Source organism: Lampris incognitus, chromosome 6 (genome assembly GCF_029633865.1).
Source record: "Lampris incognitus isolate fLamInc1 chromosome 6, fLamInc1.hap2, whole genome shotgun sequence".
In the NCBI taxonomy this organism is placed as follows: Eukaryota; Metazoa; Chordata; class Actinopteri; order Lampriformes; family Lampridae; genus Lampris; species Lampris incognitus.
Genome location: NC_079216.1, coordinates 36,086,212 through 36,109,907, shown reverse-complemented (window position 1 = coordinate 36,109,907; position 23,696 = coordinate 36,086,212). Strand labels below are relative to the sequence as shown.

At 42.9% G+C, this 23,696-nt stretch overlaps 1 protein-coding gene across 3 annotated transcripts in view; it reads right to left on the bottom strand.

The window, feature by feature from the left end:
• Nucleotides 1-8,742: 8,742 nt before the first annotated feature.
• Nucleotides 8,743-23,696, bottom strand: part of LOC130114262 (ethanolamine kinase 1-like) — a 28,124-nt gene continuing 13,170 nt past the window's right edge. For 2 of the 3 annotated variants that reach the window (XM_056282080.1, XM_056282077.1), the window contains exons 4-8: nt 19,243-19,391; nt 18,015-18,098; nt 17,255-17,415; nt 13,056-13,129; nt 8,743-9,402 (exon numbers count right to left, since the gene is read on the bottom strand). In XM_056282080.1, the coding sequence (XP_056138055.1) occupies nt 9,333-9,402; nt 13,056-13,129; nt 17,255-17,415; nt 18,015-18,098; nt 19,243-19,391 (538 nt within the window). In that variant the 3' untranslated portion in view covers nt 8,743-9,332. The remainder of the gene's footprint in view (nt 9,403-13,055; nt 13,130-17,254; nt 17,416-18,014; nt 18,099-19,242; nt 19,392-23,696) is intronic. The other variant, XM_056282079.1, reaches the window with a different exon arrangement.

The following is a 23,696-nucleotide window of genomic DNA, read 5'->3' as shown; positions in this document are numbered from 1 at the left end:
TTATTGAACCTTTCTCTAATCCATCAGTAATCTCATTTTGCTTTGCAGCTCAAAACCTCAAAACCTTACAAATCAAATCAATTAGTAAAATCTGGCCAACAAGCAAAAGGAAGAGTTTAAAGCTGAAGTTATATGTAAGGGTTTTTTTCCTCTCATCTATTAACTGTACATTATCTGTTCAAGCAAAGTAGAAATTGACATTGCTATGAACAAAGCGCTGATTAAACAGGCTTTGAATTCACCTTTCTCTCTCATGGTTAAAGTGGGTAACCTTCTCCACGAAGGCCTCAATTAAAAGGCTCCCTGAATTTAGATGAATTTACTTTTTAATTTCCAACAATTCAACTAAGAGGAGGGACCAGGTGGCTGATGGGGTACATCAAGATAAAAAGATATGAGTCTGCTGGTCTGGACAGAGCTACTCACAACAGTTACAGAGGGACACACAACAAGTTCCTCAAAAGACTCAAGCATCAGAAACATAGAACTGAGATTGAAGATGGAGTTATGAATTAAGGCGGTCAGGCATCATTTTGTGGAAGGAAAATATTGGTCTTTAGCCATGTTTCACATAGACCCAGCATATCTAGACTATGCTCCAGGATAAAATCATTTACCAGCAGCACTTCTGTGGAAAGTGATCTGTTATTAACAAAGACAATTTTCAAACATTTTCTAGTGCTATAGTTTTATAGGATAGGCCATTTTCAAAAATTGATAGTAGACGAGGTAGCTTTGATTGGAGCAAGATTGCTGAAATTAATTGTAGGACATGTGGTGGGCCTGCACATGCATCGAGGGAGGACACTGTCTTAATTGTACAAATTGTTTTGTGGCACACATTGCCCCTGCCAGAAGATGCGATAGTTATTAGATTATCATGGTTAACTTTTAGTGCACAAGAAAGCTGGTGGGTGACACGATGGGTTAGGGAGACAGTCTAAATTTGATAAACTACTCCTCCACTCTCAGGCTGATAATCTACACTATCAATCTCTACCTCATTTAGCGCATTAACTGATCAGAATCAGAATCAGCTTTATCGGCCAAGTGTGCCTATGCACACGAGGAATTTGACTGCAGTTCATAGCAGCGTCTAGAACTTGCATACATCACTCACACACATACAAAAAAAAAAACGAAAACGAAAAAAAAAGAGAAATAAATGGAACAACAGGACATTGGCTATCTGGTAGACTGATCTGGTAGACTCCACATTCACACTAGATGTAAGCCTAGCAGGCTTTTTAATTACCTGTGACCCACTGCGCATTAAGTCCCTAATGTCAAACCTGTTTTAAGCACCTGTCTATATTCTTTGACAAAACAGTGCTACCATCCCTGGTAGGGTGATGGCCGTCCACTTTCAGCAGGTCGGGTCAGAACCAGCAGCGGCTTGTCAGAGGAGGCAAGGGAAGCAATGTCTCCTCTGAGATTCGAGAAGGGGAAAAAAGAAAAAGAAAAATTGTTATATGTGATGACAATAAAACATCATTTAGTTTGAGATTCTCTGTTCCGCAATTCTGCAGTTTCCTTCCGGATGCTGTCAGGTGTCATGGGGCTGATTACTGAGTGAGATCTAACCAGTCATGAAAAAAAATAACCAATCAGAATTGAGTTCATTTCGTGCTGTCAAGGAAAATTCTGTAACTCCAACATCGTGAGAAAAAGCTCAGCGGAGGCTAGCCTCATCTTACTTTTCAACTAGTCACAATTCAACTTTTTTCGAATTTCACTGTAGCGTCGTAAATTGTGTAGTCTGCTAAAGCCAGCTCAAAGGAACACCCAGAAAATGGGGAGGGGTATACTGCAATATAATCATTCTCTTGTTTAAAATGAGTGAGAACATACCTGCGCAACACATGTGGGCAAGAAAGCTTGACAAAGCTAGCGACGATTCCTCTGTGGTCAACTTTAATACAGGAGTTGAAGAGAAAAGGAACACTGTATGACGCAGTAATTGACATGTTTGCACAAAGAGGAGGGTGGACTTCTTCAGCAGGTAACTGAGAATGTTTTTTCCCCCCTCCATCATGTTGGCTTGCCGTAGCCTGATGCATTACTTTTCAGTCTTTCATATTGTAATGACCACGGATATAAGTCGACTTGCTAGCCCTTGGCTAACGGGTCGGGCCCTTTAGTCGACTGCTTAATGTAGTCTCCCATGGTGCAGTAGACACAGGTTCACGTTGCGGCTGTGGCGGTTCCCGGCTGCCCCCCGAAGTCGCTGCAATATGTTCAGATTGTACCGCTGGGTTCAATGACCGGTGCTTTCATTATGATACGTAATCTTATGCTTGTCTTTGCATGTTGGCCATTTTTGACTTTAATTGAGAATGTTATCCGAGGTGCAGAGGCCAGATGATATTTGTGTTGAGTTTAGTCTGTATTGGGTAAGACTCGTGCAAGTGTTGCTTTGAAACAAGCAGGCCATTTTCCTTAGGCCAGCGGATTAAGCCTTCACTCATTTTGATCCTGTAGTGGGATGCATTATTTAATGAGGAGGTCGGGAGTTGCAGATAAGTATGTAGGAGTGGTGCAGGATATGTATGAGGGAAGTGTGACAGTGGTGAGGCGTGAAGTTAGAATGCCAGATGGTTTCAAGGTGGAGGTGGGATTACATCAAGGATTGGCTCTGAGCCCTTTCTTGTTTGCAATGGTGATGGACAGGTTGACGGATGAGATCAAGCAGGGGTCTCCGTAGACTATGATGTTTGTGGATGACATTGTGATCTGTAGCGAGAGTAGGGTGCAGATTGAGGAGAGCCTGGGAGCAAGACGGAATACATATGCATGAATGAGAGGGAGGACAGTGTAATGGTCAGGATGCAAGGAGTGGAGGTGATGAAGGCATATGAGTTTAGATTCTTAGGGTCATCTGTCCAAAGTAACGGGGAGTGCAGTAGAGAGGTGAAGAAGAGAGTGAAGGCAGGGTGGAGTGGGTGGAGAAGAGTGTCAGGAGTGATTTGCGACAGAAGGGTACCAGCAAGAGTTAAAGGGAAGTTTTACAAGATGGTTGTGAGACCAGCTATGTTATATGGTTTGGAGATAGTGGCACTGACGAAAAGACAGGAGGAGGAGCTGGAGGTGGCAGAGTTGAAGATGCTAAGATTTTCACTGGGAGTGACGAGGAAAGACAGGATTAGGAATGATTATATTAGAGGGACCGCTCAGGTTGGACGGTTTGGAGACAAAGCAAGAGAGGCAAGATTGAGATGGCTTGGACATGTGTGGAGGAGAGATGCTGGGTATATTGGGAGAGGGATGCTGAATATGGAGCTGCCAGGAAAGAGGAAAAGAGGAAGGCCAAAAAGGAGGTTTATGGATGTGGTGACAGGGGACATGCAGGTGGCTGGTGTGACAGAGGAGGATGCAGAGGACAGGAAGAAATGGAAACGGATTATCCGCTGTGGCGACCCCTAACGGGAGCAGCCGAAAGTAGTAGTAGTAGTAGTAGTAGTAGTGTGATGCACTTACAAGAACTAGACTGTGTATGTGTGCGCGTGTGCATGATGTGTGGTCTGCCCCCTCAGTGAAATTAGCCACCAGCCAAGGCCAGTTATCTAGAAATAAGAAAACCCTGCTCTGTACCAAACTGGGCCAGCCAAAACTTCAGAGGAGCTTACCTACTGTATGTCTCACCATTAAAGTGCATGGGCAAGGGGCCTGAAAAACATAATCAATGCCAGCTCATCTTTCTGGTGAGGGCACGTTTCCTGACTGTTTTACTTGGTGCCATCGGGCTGTTTCATCCTAATATCACTGCCATGAATGACAGTTTTGCTGTAACTAGTGCATTCATCATATGCCTCCTTCTCCTTTTTCTGCCTAAAATGTGATGCCAGCACCCTAAGATCAGCTTCAATGTTGGTAGCTCTGGCCTCAGGTAAACAGAAAACATCAGCTGGCGATGCTAAATCTAATGGACCCCCCTATTACTATGGCGTGCATTGTTTAGCGGTGGCTGAAGGGGTGGAAGTAGCAGGCTGACCAACAGGACTACCAAATGCAGAGGAACGGGCTGCAGCCGGGAGGCTGCGACTACAAACTGGGCCGCACAACCGATGGTTGGCTCAGACGAGCACTCGGAGGATGATTGAACTCTTGATTGATGTACTTCTTCTTCTTCTTCTTCTTCTTCTTCTTTTTTTTAGGAAAAACAACCCCAAAGTTTATTTAAAAGCTTTGCATACAAAGAAGAGATATTTTCAGTATGTGAGGGTACATGGCAGTTTTGAAGAAAACTGAAAACGGATGTCTATTGTCAGAAGTTAACTTCAGTTAAATTCCATTTCTTTTTGAACATAAATTATATTGAAGTATAAAGTTAGGTTGTTGGAGGAGAGGAAACACTAATTAAAATTCCAAGCATCAGCCTTGGAAGGCCCTTGACAATAACTAAAAAGATAAAAAAGCAATACCAGAATAAAAGAAAATCATACCAAAAAAAATCACATTGAAAGGACTTGGTTTAGTCACTTCTGTGTTTCAATGTCTTTGAAACATTGCATATAAAGGTCCATACTTCTTTTTTTAATGCAATTAGAAGAGAGAGAAGAAATCTACAGCACTTTTCAAGGAAAATGGGCAATGGACAAAAGGGCAATTTTTTCAATTTTGAGCAAAAGTCCTTGGATCTCTTTAAGTGCATTAGTCTGCTAATTAAATATTATATGTTTAACGAACAATGTCTCTTTGAAAGCTGCCAGATTGTTTGACTAAAAGATGTGCCTTCAGCCTTGATGAGTATAACTGTGTGTGACCATGAGGAGGTAAAGAATAGCATAGTTACCATTCCTCTCTCTCTTTTGACCTGCAGCGATCCTTCAGAGAACTTCTACAATACCTTTCTCATTTGAACTATCTCCAGCGATAAAGAGACTAATGCAAGTATTTAGAGCGCATAGTTTCTCAGTGTCATATTTGGCATCCAGCACAAATTTCAGATGGCCTTATTCTCTCATTTTATTCACAACGCATCAGTTTATTGTACACGGTTCACAATGTGTCTGGTGCACTTAGTACATCTTTCCAAATTTCTTATCAGACAGGTGGTGCAACCTTGCTTTCAATGGACAAAGGTGCATGGTTTTTTTTTTGTTTTGGTACAAATGCTGTGTCTGTTAGTTTTAGTTGGTTGTAGGAACTCAAACTCACCCTATCCTTAACCGAACACCATGGTGATAACTGTATTATTAAATCTAATACTTAGTTTATTATGGCATATAACACATGCATCATATACATACATACACATTATATATATATAAACATATATATATATGTGTGTGTGTGTGTGTGTGTGTGTGTGTGTGTGTGTGTGTGTGTGTGTGTGCGCATACGTATACACAGTTTAATATGTGACTTCATCCACATTAGGTAGGTCTGTAGAGCTACATGCTGTTTTTGTAGTTTGACTCAAAAGACTGCTGCAAGTTTATAAAACTTAGTGCAACAATTTTGGTTTGTTTAAAAAAAATAGACGATTTATGTCAATTTTCCTGATTTTCAAATTGAAGAAACTCATACAATTCCAAATACCAGCGGGTAATTGTAGTTGTACACCAAAGGCTCATGTTGGAGCATAGCTGCCGATGGGAACAGGGATGTTTTGTTAGAGCATTCATTGTGCTGTTTTCCCCCCAAAAAGAGTACTTGATTGCCTCACAAGTTGCTTATGTGACTTCCAAACTAGGATTGAGAAACCTACGAGGACCACTTTAAATGACACAATTATTGGAGAGGCAGCACCGCTCTCTTGCCACTCTTACAGACAGAGGATCAAAATCTATACCTGCCTTTCCACAACAGCAGCTCCTGTCGGTCGACTTCATGCAAACAACTGCTACACAACAAGGGAACAGACAAACTTCACAGTCCACATCTACGAACAAAGCGTTCAAACACTGAATACTGTGTTAAATACACTTTTCTTAAATTAATTAATTAAAATTAAAGCTTAATATTGTTACTACAGCTTGTTATTCCCACTGGGCACTGTAAACATTAAAACAGGAGCCATTGTGGAGGATCTGGTCACCAAAAACTTAAATTCTACCCTTTCTGAAATGGAAATGGACAAATGAGCATCACCCATTTTCACAGGGTGAATGACCACATGCTGAGGCAACACTGAGTGAATAGAATTTAAAGACCATACAGAGTCAAAACATACATGAAGATGGCCTCTTTTTTCAAGAAAAGCCCTTCTCTTAGCCATCGGTCGTAGCATTTCAGAACAACTGCAGATGATGAGACGCTTGAGTGCAGCGAGGAGCGAGTGGTGCAGTTTACAGTGGCATCGGTTGCTATGATGCACTAGTCAGTAGAGTGTGCTTATGGATGTGCTTATGGAGGAATTTATCTACATTTTAGTGGGGATAGAAACATCTGGTGGTAGCACGTTACTTACACGGAGGAAGTTATTACTATCTTGCTTTAGGAAACTTTAATAACAGTACAGGTATACTCGCTCTAGCTGTGGCGGTTCCAAGGAGGGGCAGCTGCCACCTCCGAAAAAGGCCTTGCCCCCCCCGCCCAGTTGCTACCCTATTTGTAGGCAATTAATATTGGAAAACAATGGTGTTGAACTTTCATAATATTTCTCCATAGACTTCTTTACTCATTAGTTTAGATTTCGCTGTGCACCCCCCCCCCCATAAAGAACATTTGGTTGGGCCAGCCAACTGACCCAGGAAAATCCACCAATCGGTGTCACCGACATTTCGTCTCGTCTCAATCCTTGCGTGTTTATACTGACTCTCCATAGTTCACTGTTGCTGCTGCGGCCGCTAAGTGACAGGTAAGGTGTTTTCATCTGTTTATTGTTGTTCTATGTTTAAAATGATTTTACAATAATTTGACGGTGTGAAACGTGTGGTAGTGCTCAATTGCATGTCTCGTACTCAATGCGTGAGAGTTTGCAGCCCCGTGTTTTAAACAGAAGTCACAAAATCTACAGCAATGGTTGGCTGTTCCTAGCCAGCTCACAGTCTGGCCCTAGCTACAGCTCATTGATAGCCTGCTAGCTCATCTCATGAATCATGTACCCAACATAATGTACGGCATGGTTTTAACCTAAAAACTATTACAGCGGTGCGGCCGCAGCTGCCGCCATGGGCTATGCATTGCAAATTGTGATCACTCACTCAGTATCTCACTCACTAATTCACTCAATCACTCAGTATCTCTCTCTCACTCACTCACTATCTCACTCACTCACTCACTCGCTCGCTCGCTCAGTATCTCTCACTCACTCATTCACTCACTCACTCATTCACTAACCCCCTCACTCACTCTCGCTCACTCACTAACTGTCTCACTCGCTCACTCAGTATCTCTCTCTCAATCACTCACTCACTCACTTGCTCACTCAGTATCTCTCACTCACTCATTCACTCACTCTGGACGGTTTCGTGTTTATTTTCTTGTTTTTAATATTGAATACTGTAGGCCAGAGTAGCAGATATTTGAAAAAAAATTCATTGAAAAGGGAGGAGAAAAGTGGTGGCATAGCCAGCTGTTTCCAAGCAAAACAAAAGCAAAGACAGAAAAGCATATGATGTGAGAAATGCAAGACTTTTGTGTGTGTGTGTGTGTGTGTGTGTGTGTGTGTGTGTGTGTGTGTGTGTGTGTGTGTGTGTGTGTGTGTGTGTGTGTGTGTGTGTAGGGGAGTTAGAGGGGGTGAGGGAATGGGAGGGTTGATTATGATTGCTGTATTATTGTTCTATATTCTTGCAGTTATTTCTTGTTTACCTTGTGTACTATATTAGACTGTAGTATATTGAATCTGTACATCTGTGACTTGTGTAGTGTATTTGTACTGTGATGGATAGTTTGCATTTTCCCGTGATGCTGCTGCAGACCGCAACTTCCCCTAGGGCACAATAAAAAGCTTTCTGTCCATCTGTAAACGGACTCAATAAAAATGTTTTGGCGAAAAAACTGTAAATGTGAGACGGTTGCATGTGTGACAAAATATACATTTTATCTCGGATGGTTTCTTAAACTTATTTTAGAGCTGACTAGGACGAGGTTAAGTTTTCAGTATAAAAGCTGATTTTACATTGTCTTAATTCTTATGTGATTCCCATGAATACAACATTTTTTAAAAAAAAACAACCCCAGAATGCAGGAAATGAAGTGTCTGAAATTCAAATTTGTCTGGGGGAGATAACCCCCCCTCCCCCCTCCCGGAACTTCATGCCATCCTTTTGCCACCCTAGGTAAAACCTGCTGAAGCCGCCGCTGGGCTCTAGTATGGGGGAATGGGCAGCTCTGGTGTCAGGACAGTGGTTGTTGCAGGGCCACCATTTTGTGATACCGTCTGCATTTGTTTGTGCTGCTGAGCCCCCGTCATATTGTTGTTGCTGCAGTTTGCTGGTGCCGCTCCAGCTTTCACCTGCTCCGTGTTGGGTCTGGACCTACGGAGCGTTTACAGTCTCGCCCACGCTTCCCCCACTTATTGGCAGGAGCCCCCTCAAGAGCTAAGCTGTTAATGCCATATATATATATATATATATATATATATATATATATATATATATATATATATATATATATATATATATATATATATATATATGTTTATTAGCATCTTGTTGCACTAAATTTATCATACAAGCATTTTCTGACTGGAAGGTACAGTGCTAGCCGAACAAAATAACCTGCACACACACACACACACACACACACACACACACACACACACACACACACACACACACACACACACACAACAAAAGGTTCACTTCCATGTGTTCCCTTCGTTTCAACACCAATATCTTAAAGGAATGACACAAAGGCAGAGGACATATTCATCTTGAAATAATACACTACTTGTAAATTGGTTAAATGATGGAAACAGTCGTTTTTTCATTTTTTCCAGCAGAGCTGTAGTTCATGTTGAATAAGCCTGCACATAAACCTCTTATAGGTTTTATGATCAGACTTAGTTTTTGTGGCTCTTTGCAACTTGGCTAAATGTGGGAACAATTAATGTCTTTCTGGCAAAGGCCTCATCTCAATTTGCCAAATAGGCTTATCGGTGACTGAGTGTGGTAAAACAAATATTTAAAAAATCACAGTGATAGCAAAACAGATTAAGTCACATTGAAGGATGGAATAACAAACAAAGGATGGCGCATTTAAAATAATCAGCTTATTCAACGCATACATTTCCACAATTGCTTTAACTCTTGGACAATTACAAAAGGAACAATATGTATTTTCCACATTAGTGGGAGCTCTTCCTGGACCATGGCTTGCACAGGACAGACAGGCTGCTGCTCCTCTCAGCACTGGAAACACATCCCCTGGCCCGTGCACTGTGTCTAACTCAGCGACAGACTGAAATACTCCTCTTTTTTCTCAAAGTAGTAGTTGAGTCGGACCGTAGCGTACCTGTGAGGGGAGGACGACAGGAGACAAGCTCTTCATGAAACCACACTTATTCACTTATAACGCACACCAAGTGAATCTGCTCAACAAGACAGATCACAAAGCAGCGATGTGTCATATGTGTTGTGGTGTGTATATGTATATGTGTGTGTGTGTGTGTGTGTGTGTGTGTGTGTGTGTGTGTGTGTGTGTGTGTGTCTGTGAGAGAGAGAGAGAGAGAGAGAGAGAGAGAGAGAGAGAGAGAGAGAGAGAGAGAGGGAGGGAGAGAGAAAGTGAGTGTGTGTGTGTGTGCATATGTGTTATTATGTGTTATTATATTTAAAGCAGCAAAGTATATTTTAAATGAAGTAGTCCTAAAATGCTAATTTTTTAAAAACGAGACATTAGTGTTCGGGCAGCACAAAGGGCATCTGATTAGAAAAACAAACAAGCAAGCAAACCAAATCTTCACTGGCAGACACGGGAGCTCCTTCTTTCCACGGAAGGGAGCAAGTGGAAATACGAGCGGAGCTACTTCGTCACGTCACCATGTCATTTGTGAAAAGCATCCCAGTAACGGGCAACACTATCCAATAATTCCTGCTCCTCAGGCTCCAGACTTGATTTTCTGTCTTTGGAATTAGTTATAAAGAAAGTGTCCTAGATGATATCCTGCTGCTCAGAGGGGCTGCACAGCAGAAGCGCTGTTTGTTTGGGTCTGCACAGCCTGCATGACATTATATTATCAGTCCTGCCACCGTATCTCCACTCCAACAAAGCACACAGTCAATCTGAAAGCTGCTCTAAAGCCTCAAACCCATTTCAGAAGTAGACTGCCAGGTTTTTTTTTTTTAACTACTTCAAACTATATTGTTGAATGAATCAGATGTCTGACTATGCTGCTGCCCTTGGTCATTATGTGCTTTGTGGCAGAGGGAGGCCTGAATAGCGCTGAAAACGTTAGCGGAGAGAAAAGCTCGTCCTTTAATCGGTCGGGGCGCTCCCTAAACCCCTCAATGCCAAAAAAGTTGTCATTCTCTCAGTTTTATCAGTAGGAAAGAAAAAAAAAGACAATTTAAACAGGTTCGTTTATAGGGGTTGTTTTTTTTCCCCCATCCTGTCGTTATGTTCCTCACCTGTACACCCGGGTGAAGTCACTCGGGTCCGAGTGTCAGAGTTCAGCGAGACTTCTTTGCTGTCTCCACCCCCAGACAGTCACAGCTGATTGTCCGCTTTCCTTACGACTAACGCAAACACCAAGTACGTGCAGCTGCTAACAGTAACGCGCTGTGTTGTCTCTGACATTCAGCGAAGGAAAACACAAAAAGGGAATGAAAAGGAAACCTATGGGACGATCATCTGTGTTAATTGCTGAGTTTCCCTCCCATTCAGGAGAGACTCTAACTCCTTCTGCATTATGAACTATTGTGTTAATAAATACAGTAGGACAAAACGGATTTGACCTCATAAATGCCGGGGCTAAAATAGGGAACTGACGGAGGCGATGTGAGGAGCGCTGAGCACAGTTAAACAACAATTTAAGAGAGATCAGGTTGTGTTAAAGACACGTTATTATTGTGTCAAGTGAACCGAAGCATGTGTCAAGTCTGTTAAGAGAAATAAATGGAATTAAGCTTTAATTATTGGTTCAATGTCTGATAATTAAAATTGTATTGTATATATGTATTACATATGGTGATGGGTGCTATTTTACTGTAACTTCATAGTTATTATTCATGTGATAGTTATCATGAGATTTGTTTATCGTGCAGTACGTCACATGTGATGCAGTCCTCCTTGGTGGAGGTATTTGGCCTTGTGCAGTTACTGCTGGGTAGTCTTCACTCCAAAGAAGACCTTTCCTAGCGAGCTTAGCCTTTGTTATCATCACAGATGAAACGGACACGTTCTGTCTGGCAGCAGCAGGGGAAAATGAACTCTGTCCGAGGCAGGTATTTTGTTTCACAATGTGCTTTTGTGCGCGACCCCCCCCCCCCATTTTGCAGCCGAACCATTCCAAACAGTGGGCCTCCTCCTCATTCATTTCCTCATAATAATGTCTTTGTATAATGGCTCGTCTTGCCAACACATCCACAAATCTAAACCGCTGACTTGCAGACACTTTCGACACATGAATAAAATCATATAAGCAAAGTAAATACGGACGGCAAGGCGAGGGCGGGCTTGCATTCCCCTTGTGGCTCCCTATTGTCACATCTACATCTGGTCTTGGTTAAAGCGCAAGGCCTGGGCGACGCCTGTCACTCGTTGAGAAGTCAGTGGAGATTTGGCTCAGGGGGATAACAGTGGGAGGAAACACGCGTGCACACACGCACACATGCACACACGCACGCACACACACACACACACACACACACAAAAGCATCATGCTAACTTTCTATCTCTTTCCTTAGTAGAACTTAGAGTTTTGTTGTTTATCACATTAGCAGGAAGGGGCATCCTCCCTTGAACTTCAACTGCCTTCTTTGCCAAAAAACCTCCCAAAAAACCCAGATAGGTTAGAAGTCAGATTCTAACATTGTAAAAGTTTACGGTTTTAGACTGTGAACTGCGTACATTCTTACTATCAATATCTTCAGAGAAAATGCCAAGAGGGAAAATCCTTAAATGCGACTGTGATCAAGGATCCCGAAAGTCGTGGTGGCAGGGGAGCGGGGAGGCGGGAGGGGGTTTGGGCATCGCAACCTTCAAGCGTCAGTCCAAGTACCCCACAGTTACTACTGCTTTCTTTGCTCATTTCAGTTAACCCTCTGGTTAAAGGAAAGTAACCCGACCCTCACTATGCACTTCAGGACAACCTCAGCCGGCGGTTTAAGCGGAGCAGACGTCTAGCAGGCGCATGTGGCCGAGCCAGGGATGAGAGAGGTAAATGTAAGGGAAGGACCGACGGCACTGGAACAATAGGGCCTCTGTGTCTCGGCACCCCTCTGGATCACATTTCCTCCGAGGTCCAGATCGAAATGCAGCGGGGGCCCTGTCGCTGATCTAGCAGGCGGGCAGGGAAAGCCACACAGAGGGGAGGGTGCCGTATGTCAATAGTGATTAGGATCACCGTCACAACTGTGGCGGGTGAGGGGCGAACTCGGGAGAGGAGAAAGGAGGAAGAAGGGGAAGGTGAAGGGAAACGTTTCAGCCCTTGTTTGTTGTCTGTGGTTCATAAGTGACTTACGCCTTCAGAGCTTGCTCAAACAGCTATTTAATCCCCTTGGTGGATCACAGCTAAGCATGGTTTAAATGGAAGAAACAACCTAGCGGGCCTCACTTTTTGGATAAAAGTGAGGAAAGAAGCAGAAAAGTTGCATTGTAAATATCCTATCTTCATCCCATCCAAGAATGGTTCAGGTGTGCATACTCACTTGCTTTCAGATGGATGCTGGATAAAAGTAAACATCAAAACACAAATTGAAAAAAAAAACAAACAAACAAAAACAAAACATATCATGGCACTTGGCTTGAATTCTTATCTCTTCATTGTAACTCCTCTGTTCTTTTATTGGGAAATCTCATAAAGATCTCGTCCATTTTAATGCAATAACAAAGTAATGGGTGCTTGAATCCAGGGTGCAGACATCTTTCTTCCTCATCATGTATTTAATTGATATATGATGGAGGGATCCACTATTTCCTGCTTTTAAATCAGATAAAGGAGCACAAACCTCTGGAAGTCAAAGTCTATGGAGGAGAAGTGTGCCTGCAGGATGGCCCAGAGGCCCCAGAAGAAACTGGATGCCTAGCGAATGGAAGAAAAGGAAAATTAGAGGTAGAAGAACTAATGAAGTGCACGACACCAATATTAGTAGTTAGGAGGCCCCATTCATCATCAGTTCATGGGAAGATAATGACACTACCATTGGCAGGGTTAAAGGTACCATTCCCTGTCTGTCCAGTTGGCTAGTTGGTAGAGGGGGGCAGTATCACTGCCAAAGAAATCTCTATTAACAGACTATACATATATGTATTTATAAATATAATCTGTAGGCACAGGACAAGATTTTGGTATCAGAAGCGTTGTGGTTTCCGTTTCCGTTTTAGTCTGAGTAGTATTGACCAATCACGTTTGAGTAGGCAGCGATTTCTACAGGAACATGCTTTGGTAGCATGTTGGTGACAGTCCATGTGGGGAGCCAAAGAGATGGAACACACTGGCCGAAATGTTGTCTGGACCTAAAACGCCTACAAAAAGTATCGATGTTTGTGTATTGTGTGGCGAAACGTCCGACTCGTGTCAACCACTGGTGAAACAATCCGGTTATAGACGTCGTCTCTCAACTCCCAACTCCTTTCTCTCGTCTCTAGATGCTAATCCGACTGTAAACAATGATGGGCGCATGGAAGAGGAAGTCGTCATAGGAAAGGGAAGTGAGCAGCCAGCAGCTCCACCGGTAGCCCCGAAATATTGACAGTCGTCCCCACAGGCTAAATAGACCGAGATTGCGGCCAAAGTAAGGGGCTGTGCAGTTTGATGGGTGAATCATGGCACTAACATTGAATATCGTGTCCTTTGAAGCCAAACATGTCCAAAATGTGTCCACTTATGGCACTGTAACAGGCTTCAGACATACACTTTCAAACAGATTTGTTGATTTTTACTGGCAGTATGTTTCCGGCCATTACTGGCTTTTCTTTTTTACGTCGTGCTCCGGTGAATTGAAGACGTTTTCTCCACACTTTTTTTTTCTTCCTGGAGCTTTTATTCAGGAACAGACAGCCTTCGACAACTTGACAGGAAATATACATATGTTTTAAAGCTCTTCAGCGCTGTCTTGATGCATGCTCAATAATCCAGGTGCTATTTTTTATAATTTGCAAAGGGTTTGAACAGCAAAAGCAAATTATCAGTGTGATTTGTGTTATGACGGGTCAGTGTAACTTTTAAAAAGCTTCATTTCCATCTATAAAGGAACTTTTAAAACATTTGGTACTGAAAACCCAGTTGGTCAAATAATTACCCTACTGCTGGAATAGGCTCCAGCATCCCTGCGACCCTGAGAGCAGGATAAGTGGTTCAGATAATGAATGGATGGAGGATGGATGTTATTATAATTATTTTTGATTCATAATTTCAGACTGTATCTTTAAGGAAATTGCAGCAAGAACTTGTGCTCACCATATGTTCCTCAAATGCTCTTCATTTCAGAATGTATACAATATTATAATTCACTGAGGACCCCCCCCCCCCCCACACACACACACCCACTCCCATTACGCAAGGAGGTCAAAGTGCAAGGTCAGTAAAAGAACAGGGCTTTTTTCAGTATCTTGTTCTGGGTAACTTTAGTTGGACAGATGCCGTCTGACGTAGGGACTGGAACATGGGTGAAGGATGTCTCTCGGACAACCTAGCCCCCCTCCTGCCCTGTATTCAGACAGGGAAAACCAGATAGCCCCGTTGGGTATGACACGAAGAATATGAATATGAAATCGGATACAGTCATTGATTAGCTGAGCTGAGACACTGGATGTCTTTGCGTCTCATTGCAAGACATGATTCAGTACTGGTGATTTTAAAGTTCACCTAAAGCTTTTAAATTGGATTTATTTAGTAAAAATACAAAAGCTTGTTTTATAACTGATGCACAACTGCTGATGACTGATTTAAATGCTGCAAGCACTGCTCCGCTCAGCTCATTATAATGGTTACTCATATTTCTTTTTTTTTGTATATACCTTTATTTTTGCTATAGCATGCTAAATAACTGGACAGTGCACTTCAGTGACTTCCAGTTGCTGCATGTCGACTGCTTTCTTAACTGCAGCTGCATGCCGACTCCATGCCATACAATCAGAATGACAAAGCTCTTTATTGAATGGTTACCTCCTTAATGGTTTTGCTCACTTAGGCTTGCGGACTTCTTTGCCTCCATAAATTTCTGTTGTTCTCCACCCTAATTGTAAATCTTGATGGTAGGGCCACTAATAGCAAGTCTTAATAAGATCCAGACAGGCCTCTGTTCTGTGGCCCAGTGATATAATCACATTTTTATTTGATAATCAAATAAAGGGTGGAATGAAATACTCGCAGAGCAATGTGCGGTCTCCCCTTGGCTTTATTTCCCCCTCCCTGGCAAATTTTCATCTCTAATCTCTGTCTTTGCTTGAGGAGAGAGATTGAGCATGTTTCCATTATGATTAATAACTGCTCTCCATCAAGAGACCATTAGCCTAATGCTAAGCCGAGACCGCCAATGACAGGGAGCCATTGAGAAAAACAGATGAGAAATGTGTGGGCCTGGTGACATCACACAGCTACAGGCTCTGGCCCATGCATGTGCGAGGACTCCTTGTCGGGTAGCGGACATAAAGCAAAGACCCCACTCTGCCTTGGCACGTGCTCCCGGAGATTAACATTCAAAAGGCAGCAGCGTCACTTCACTGGGCTTTGGCACATGGCCACTGGTAGCCATGTGCCACACGGCAGACACTACAGCCTCATCTGGATGGGGAACAGGAAAGTCACATGGCTTCCCTGATCCCCGAAGTTTGACCTTTCTTTTTCTTTTTCTTTTTTCAGCACAGAGACCAGACGACAGCCTGGATTCAACATAATTTCACATAGTTGAACAGTGCCAAGTCAAAGAACCTGCAAAACAGTTTGTCATCCCGTAAAGATATATAGATGCTTAAAAAGTCAAAGGAATGAGATGGGATTGAAAATTCCCAGCATATTTTTTTTCACATTTTCATATAACAACAACCTGCTGATTTACTAATAATGTCAGTGGCTTGGACAGGCTGAATGTGTGAAAGGACACAGAAGTATAATGAAATCTCTGTGCCGTTACAGTCGGTCATAACTCTTATGGAACCAAGGCCACCTATGATCAATGACTAGCACAAGTCAGTTCACCCATATTCACAGCACTGAATGCAACTCTACTAGTTTCATAAAAAGTTAAACAAAAGAAAGAAAAGAAAATGCTTGTGACAAAAAAAAGCACTCCGTTGCTTAGAATATTTGGACAGAAATGCTCTCTGTCAGTCTGATATAAAAAGTGAAATAATTAACCATAGGTTGTCTTCATGATCAAGCACTGGATATCTCATGTCAGCATCCATCCTCTCAAAATGACCCATCGGATGTCAGTCGACCATTTCTCCCACCTTCCCCCAAGTCAAGAGTCATCCTCGGTTTGTCACAGAAAACCTGAATTTAACCATCATGATGTTATTGCTTCTCGCTCTTCCACACTAAATTTATTCCCTCTTTTACTTTTTCCTGTTCTTTTTCGTTTTTTTTTTTTTTGGGCTGAGCCATGAGTTATTTTAAAAAATAGTGTGCTTTCTCATCATTTCCAGGCTACTTCAAGAGACATTCACATCTCGCCAAAATTGCTAAGACAATTTTATATATTGTGTCAGGTTATGAAAGCACTTCCAGACCAGACCAGCACCACTTGAGCCACTAGAGAACGAAAACTGTGGTTGTATAGAAAAATAATTTTGGCCGCTGTCTTTCAATTTTCCCCGCGGTGGTTTATTATCAACTCAGATGGAGTCCATCAAACATTGTACAGTGATAGGCCAACTGTTGATCGGGTGGGGTTTCTGGGGAGAGTTTTTGGGTACTGGAAAAGTAAATTGTTAAAATGTGACACTAAAGCGTTGCCACCCTGCTCTGGCTCATCACAAACATGCATTCCACAAGGCTGCTCACATATGGACATTGTTAAAGTACATACACTGATCCTATCCTATTATATTTAGATAACTGACTCCTCCACATGCCCCTTTTAACAGAACTTACGCAGAGGAAATAGCTGTTGAAAGATTTGTCTTGTAAATAAAGTCTTTTCAAACGCGTCAACGCACTATATAATGGCAGATTTCAACAAAGCCAGTAGGAGCAGTCACTCACCAGTGAAAACTTGCAGACCTGAACGTAGAGCTGTGTAACTTCCCTCTCTGTAACGGTGACCTCGCGTCCTGCGCTGCGTTTATAGCTCTCCAGATAGGCCATCAGCCAGTCCCTCTGCAGCTCATGGCTTGGGTAAAGGCTGTAATTAACGTCATTCACACCTTGGTCACACACATGCACACGCACATGCACACACACACACACACACACACACACACACACACACACAAACCCCATATTGTGAGTGTGACTACAGGTTTAATTATGCAGCTGGTTTTTAGATTCAGCAGTTTCACAAGTAAAGATCTTTTATAATAACTTTATATGTGCAGGACTAAGAAAAAGTAGCCAAGCGCCTCTCAGTCAATACAAACACCGAGATAAACCGAGACTATATTGTGGACCTGTTTGGGGTATGGCTCAAGGGTGTGTGTGTGTGTGTGTGTGTGTGTGTGTGTGTGTGTGTGTGTGTGTGTGTGTGTGTGTGTGTGTGTGTGTGTGTGTGTGTGTGTGTGTGTGTGTGTGTGTGTGTGTGTGTGTGTGTGTGTGTGAGGAGCTGGATTTTGACTTGGGGCTTTGGTGCAGAGAAATATTCCAAACTTATGGAGTTTCACAGCGCAAGCCATACCAATAGACTGTTCATGTTAGCCATATTAAAGTTATGTAGAGTCAACGTTATGTTTATATTATATGCAAACAATGCTGCAGTATATGTTTTAACCCTGCTCTGTAGGTCAATTTCACTGCAATGTTATCTTACCGGCAAATTCATTGAAGTGATTACCAATGTCAAATGCCTGGTAGTTGTAATCAGCATACTCGTAGTCAATGAATTTCACCATTCCTGTCAAAGAGGAGGGAAAATGTGCACTGATACCCAGGACAATACGAATAAAGCATCCCTGAATTGAACATCTGTGATGTTTTACTCCTCCCTCATTGCTGAATCTACCAAAACAGGCTCAAGTTGATATTGACTGAAATAGTCCAATATACATTCTTGTCATTCAGTGTATGAATTTCACAATTTTGCATTGCCTTTTCTGAGGGGAAAATAATCAAACTAAAAGGAATTTGATGTGATATTCAACAAAGTAGGAAGTCATGTACAATTGATGAGAGCAAAGGGTCTTTGCTACGCCTAAAGTAACAGAGCGCTCCATACACTAGATTACTTCAAACTGCACACTTTGGACCATTTTGGCCATTTCGCTTCTCAGGCATCTCATGACACGTCCAACTCAGAAGTCTGCTGAGTTTAAGGTTTGGCAATCTTTTATTCCTAACAGGAGTCACTGGGTACAATTGACTGGATGAAGTCAGCCGTGTGTCCAGAAAATAATAATTCTACAAAACTGCTAAATTCACCACCATGTTGGTGGCACAGTAGCCCAGTGGTTAGTGCTGTCGCCTCACACGAAAAAGGTCCTGGGTTCAAACCCCAGGGTTGTTCAACCTTGGGGGGGTCATCCCAGGTTGTCATCTGTGTGGAGTTTGCATGTCTGTGGTGGGTTTTCTCCGGGTGCCCCGGTTTCCCCCACCATAAAAAGACATGCATGTTAGGGTTAATACTCCTGTCTGCACAGCAGCTGCCCACTGCTCCTAGCTACACAGCTAGGATGGGTTAAATGTAGAGCATGAATTTTCCCATGGGGATTAAAATCAAAATAAAACATTTTTATATATACATATACATATATATATATATATATATATATGATCCAGTGAGTCAAGTAAATTCTTTATGAAACACTACAAGCCTGTTTTATGGCATGAAACAATGAAACAGGCTTGTAGTCTCATAAAGAATTTACTTGACTCACTGGATTATTTTGCTCCTTATTTGTTGAGCACTTTCCCTACCGTTGAGTGTTTCTTTTAATAAAGTTACATATATATATATATACCCCAACGCACACACACAAACACACATACACAACATGTCGATTTCAGTCAGTGCTGATGACGCCCACCTGACCACCCCGTACCTTCTTCATGGCTGTATATGATGTTTTTGGTCAGGAGGTCATTGTGGCACAGGACGACTGGAGAGCCGATCCCAGAGAGGTGTCTCTTCAGTGATTCCATCTCCGCTGACAGACCCTTGAAGCCGGGGACGTCTCTCTGAAGAACAGGACTGTGAGACACACAGAGCGAGGTTATTTGTCTTGTGCGGCACCAGCCGAGGATGCCTCTTGCTAAACGGTTTGGTGGGTTTTTTTCCACTTTGAAACAACAGGAAATGCGTGTAAACCCAGGCAGTGTCGACGGAGGGAGGGGACACGTCGCCCCTGGCTAAAAGAGCCATGCATACAGCCGTGCCGTGCCGTGCACAGCTTTGTCATGAACTCTTCGCTTTCTCTACAGGGAACAACATGTTTGTAAATTGGAGCAGCTCAGCGAGCCTCGCAGAGAGGTTGCATGCCTTGTTTTTACTGCGTTGATTACTCGATCTATCAAAGACGGCCCAGCGTCCCTGGACATCAGCGCAAAATGCACCTGGGAGAAATGCTGTGCAAGCGTCCCCCAGTTAATTTTCATGTTTCTTTCTCAGCCGCCGGAGCAGGACAAGAGGGTAATTTAAACACTGTTCTACCTATTTATCCAAAGGGGAACAAACAGATGCTCTAGTATTATACACACTTGTCGACATAATTTAGTGAGGCCTGTTAGGAGCACACAATAAAAGCAGAGGCGCGCAGCCTTGTTTACAGTCGTGACACAGAGGCTCCGCTGCCTTATACAACTCCTACACATAGTCTGCTACACACCGACTCATTGTGGCCATCACCCTCCTCCCCTGCATTGCCCTGCTCAGTCCACACTCCTCCCCTCCTAACCAGTGGACGGATGAGTGGACAGTCTGGAGCTCCATCAGGCAGCATGGCTATTTGTTTCCTCCAAGCAAGCCTGGAAGTGTGTTTGGGAATGTACCTCTCTACTTGTTTTATAGTAATGATTTCCTTTGTTAAAGTGTTTTAAATGTAGAAGCTCAAAATCTGATTTTTAATTTTAGCATTAAAAGATATGTTTTAAAAACCATTTTAGCAAATGTTGTACCTTAGAATAAAATCATAGGATCGACTTTAATCGCGCTACCTTATAAAACGTATTGAGAGCTAGAACACAGCAGGCCGTGTCTTCACTGCTCACAGTACAGATTATTCACAGTGCATTTCACATGGATTTTATCTGTGCTAAAAATTCTTGAAAATGGTATTTAGATCCTCTTTGCCGCGCATAATTTATCTAACACCTCTCCCATAATGAGCTGAACATAACCACGCTGCTCTTTGATAATTGCCCCTGATTAGGTTTAGTTTAACACATTGACTCCGTCACACAAACCCACGACTAGTCGGAGCTGAACGCTGAATGGGAGACTGCTATTGACTTTAAATGAAAACCTGTCCTCTTGCCATCAGGAGCCTTTTCTCCCCTTCATCTCTCCTCTTTGTCTTGCTGAAAAAAGTACGCCGTGAATGCTCACCTCCTGCTCCCCATCAGGCCGCTGCCTCAGTGAGGTAATTAGTGGAATTTCCTCCTTTGGTGGCTCATTATCAATGCTACTTATTTACATATGATTTCAAATAGCAGCAGTCGCTTACTAGTGATGACTTTTTTTTCTTTTCATTGTTCTTCTTTTTCTATCTTTTTCAGTTCCATGTGATTGGCGGGAGTGCAAGCGGGAGACATAGCGGGGGGCCTTTGGGAGAGAAGGAGGTTGCGCTCATTCACTTTCCATTGCTTTCCGTCGCTTTTCTCTCCCCTCTCTGACTACTGATGCTCTTTCTCTCTCTCTCTCTCCAAATCCTGCAGCTGCTTCAGCCTTTTCTCCTCTCTCTCTCTCTCTCTCTCTCTCTCTCTCTCTCTCTCTCTCTCTCTCTCTCTCTCTCTCTCTCTCTCTCTCTCTCTCTCTCTCTCTCTCTCTCTCTCTGTGCCCAGCGGGTGATTTCAGAGATGAGGACCTCCTCTGCAGGTGCAGCCTCTTCCTGCTCCCTCCCTCCCTCCCTCCTTCCCTCTCTCTCTCTCTCTCTCTCCCCTTCTCTGTGTCCATTTCCTCTGAAGATCACTTTCACACAAACACTCACACATTCCCAAGTACAAAAGTTTCTCTGATGTATCTTTGAGTCTCTTTCATCCCACCCACCCCTTCTCTCGCTCTCTCTCTCTCTCTCTCTCTCTCTCTCTCTCTCTCTCTCTCTCTCTCTCTCTCTCTCTCTCTCTCTCTCTCTCTCTCTCTCTCTCTCTCTCTCTCTCTCTCTCTCTCTCTCTCTCTCTCTATATATATATATATAATACACACACACACACACACACATATATATCCCTGCCTTCCTCTGTCTGTCTGTCTGTCTGTCTGTCTGTCTCAGGTCCAGCCTGAGACATAAGCGAGTTAGTTTTTTTTGGGGGGGGGGCAATTTCTGCTTAGCCTTTCTCTCCCCCCCCCCTCTTTCCATTAGTTCTCAATCACACATACATCCACGCTGAAAAGGACAGTGAATATATGTGTTGATCCAGGGGCACGCACTGCATACACACCAGCACAAGGGCCCATCATTCCCAAACACACACACACAGTCGGATACAAAAGCGATGCATCAAGAATAGACTTCAATTTCTGCTTAGGGCACCAAAGAGCCTTGGGCTGGCCTTGCACTTTCCCTCTCCCTCTGTCTCTCTGTGTCTCTGTCTCTCTCTGTCTCTCTCTCTCTATCTATCGCTCTCTCGCTCTCTCTTTTCTTTAGTTCTAAATCACACATTCACACACATCCACGCTCAAAAGGACAATGAATGTGTGTGTTGTTCCATGGACACACACTGCATACACACCAACATAAAGGCACATTCAAAGTGAAAATTTAATTGTCACGTACACAATCATACACATCCACATTCATACCCACCCACGGACGAATACAAAAGCGATGCATCAAGAATAGACTTTTATCCACAGGCCTTGCAAATTTTGCCAACATTAAACTGTTTCCGTTATACATGTGTGCATATTTACCAGACTTTAGCATTGCTGTCTCGTTTCACTTTCTTTGCGATTGCTCCTGCATCCCACTGACGATCACCAGAGTCGTTCTGTCTTTGTAAATGTGTTTCAAAAGCAGCGGACTGCTTGTTCTCGTCTCACAAATGTCTCACAGTATAGCACCATCTGTTGGGCGTCTGCGTGTGGTGCAGGCTGCTCTCCCAGGCGCACGTACACGCTGCTTTCCCTCTAAATCTAACATATCCACAGAACAATGTGCAGGAACTATAGTATACTACACTATACTATACCATATACTACACTACACTATACTACACTACACTACACTACACTATACTATACTATGCTATGCTATGCTATGCTATGCTATACTATACTATACTATACTATACTATACTACTTTCGGCTGCTCCCATTATATAAATATATAACTATATACTATACTATTTACTCATACTTCTCATAGCTGTTTTTCCCCCTGGATTTTCATGATGTATGTGTGCACAACATCCTAAAAGGAGAAGGGTCCAAAACGAGTGACAATAACATTAGAAAAATGTAGTGTTTAAAAGCATGTAAAAAAAATCTTGTTTTACATGTTGATAACACTTTTTTTATATATATATTCAGCGAAATGTTCAGTGATGGACTCCATGTAATCATATCCTTGGCAAAATGGTCATGAGAAACATTAGGGGGAAATAAAAGACTTTAAAAACTAGCAATAAGGGGTTGGTGGGTGGGTGGGTGGGGGGGGGCTAGCTAAACAGCGTCTTTTCTTCCTGTTGTATGAAAGGTTGCATGTGACACAAACACACACACACACACACACACACACACACACACACACACACACACACACACACACACACACACACACACACACACACACACACACACACACACACACTAGTCACAATGGCTTTTCTCAGACCTCTTGAGAGAGACCTGTTTCTGTGAAGGCAAACGATGTAAAAGTATTTCTTATCATGAGAGAGCCCCCCCCCCCCACCCACATCCCTCTCTGTTATAGATGACCCGCTCAAATTGCTTTGCCCGCTTGCTAGTGCTCAAAGAACAAGCTGCAGTTTTTCAAAAGCAGACTCAAGGTTTTCCAGCTCCAGTTTGTGTGGACTTCCGACCCCTTGCAGCAAACATAAACAAGGCTGAACATTTGACTGATAAGGAAGAGCTCTGCAGGAAGCTCGCGGCCGAGCGTCTGCTTCTTTGTAGTGTCTGGCAGTCCCCTCTCACCTCTCACCCCATGACCTTTTTTCAAAGATAACACAATGTCATTATCACAGAGGCATTCCCCCACCTCCTCCATTGGGCCAATGACTGCTCAAAATAGGAAAGCTCTCTCCGCACACTAAAAGAGGTGGATGTGTCTGATTCCATCAATGCAGCTTGAACCCAAGGATCTACAAATATCAGTGACTC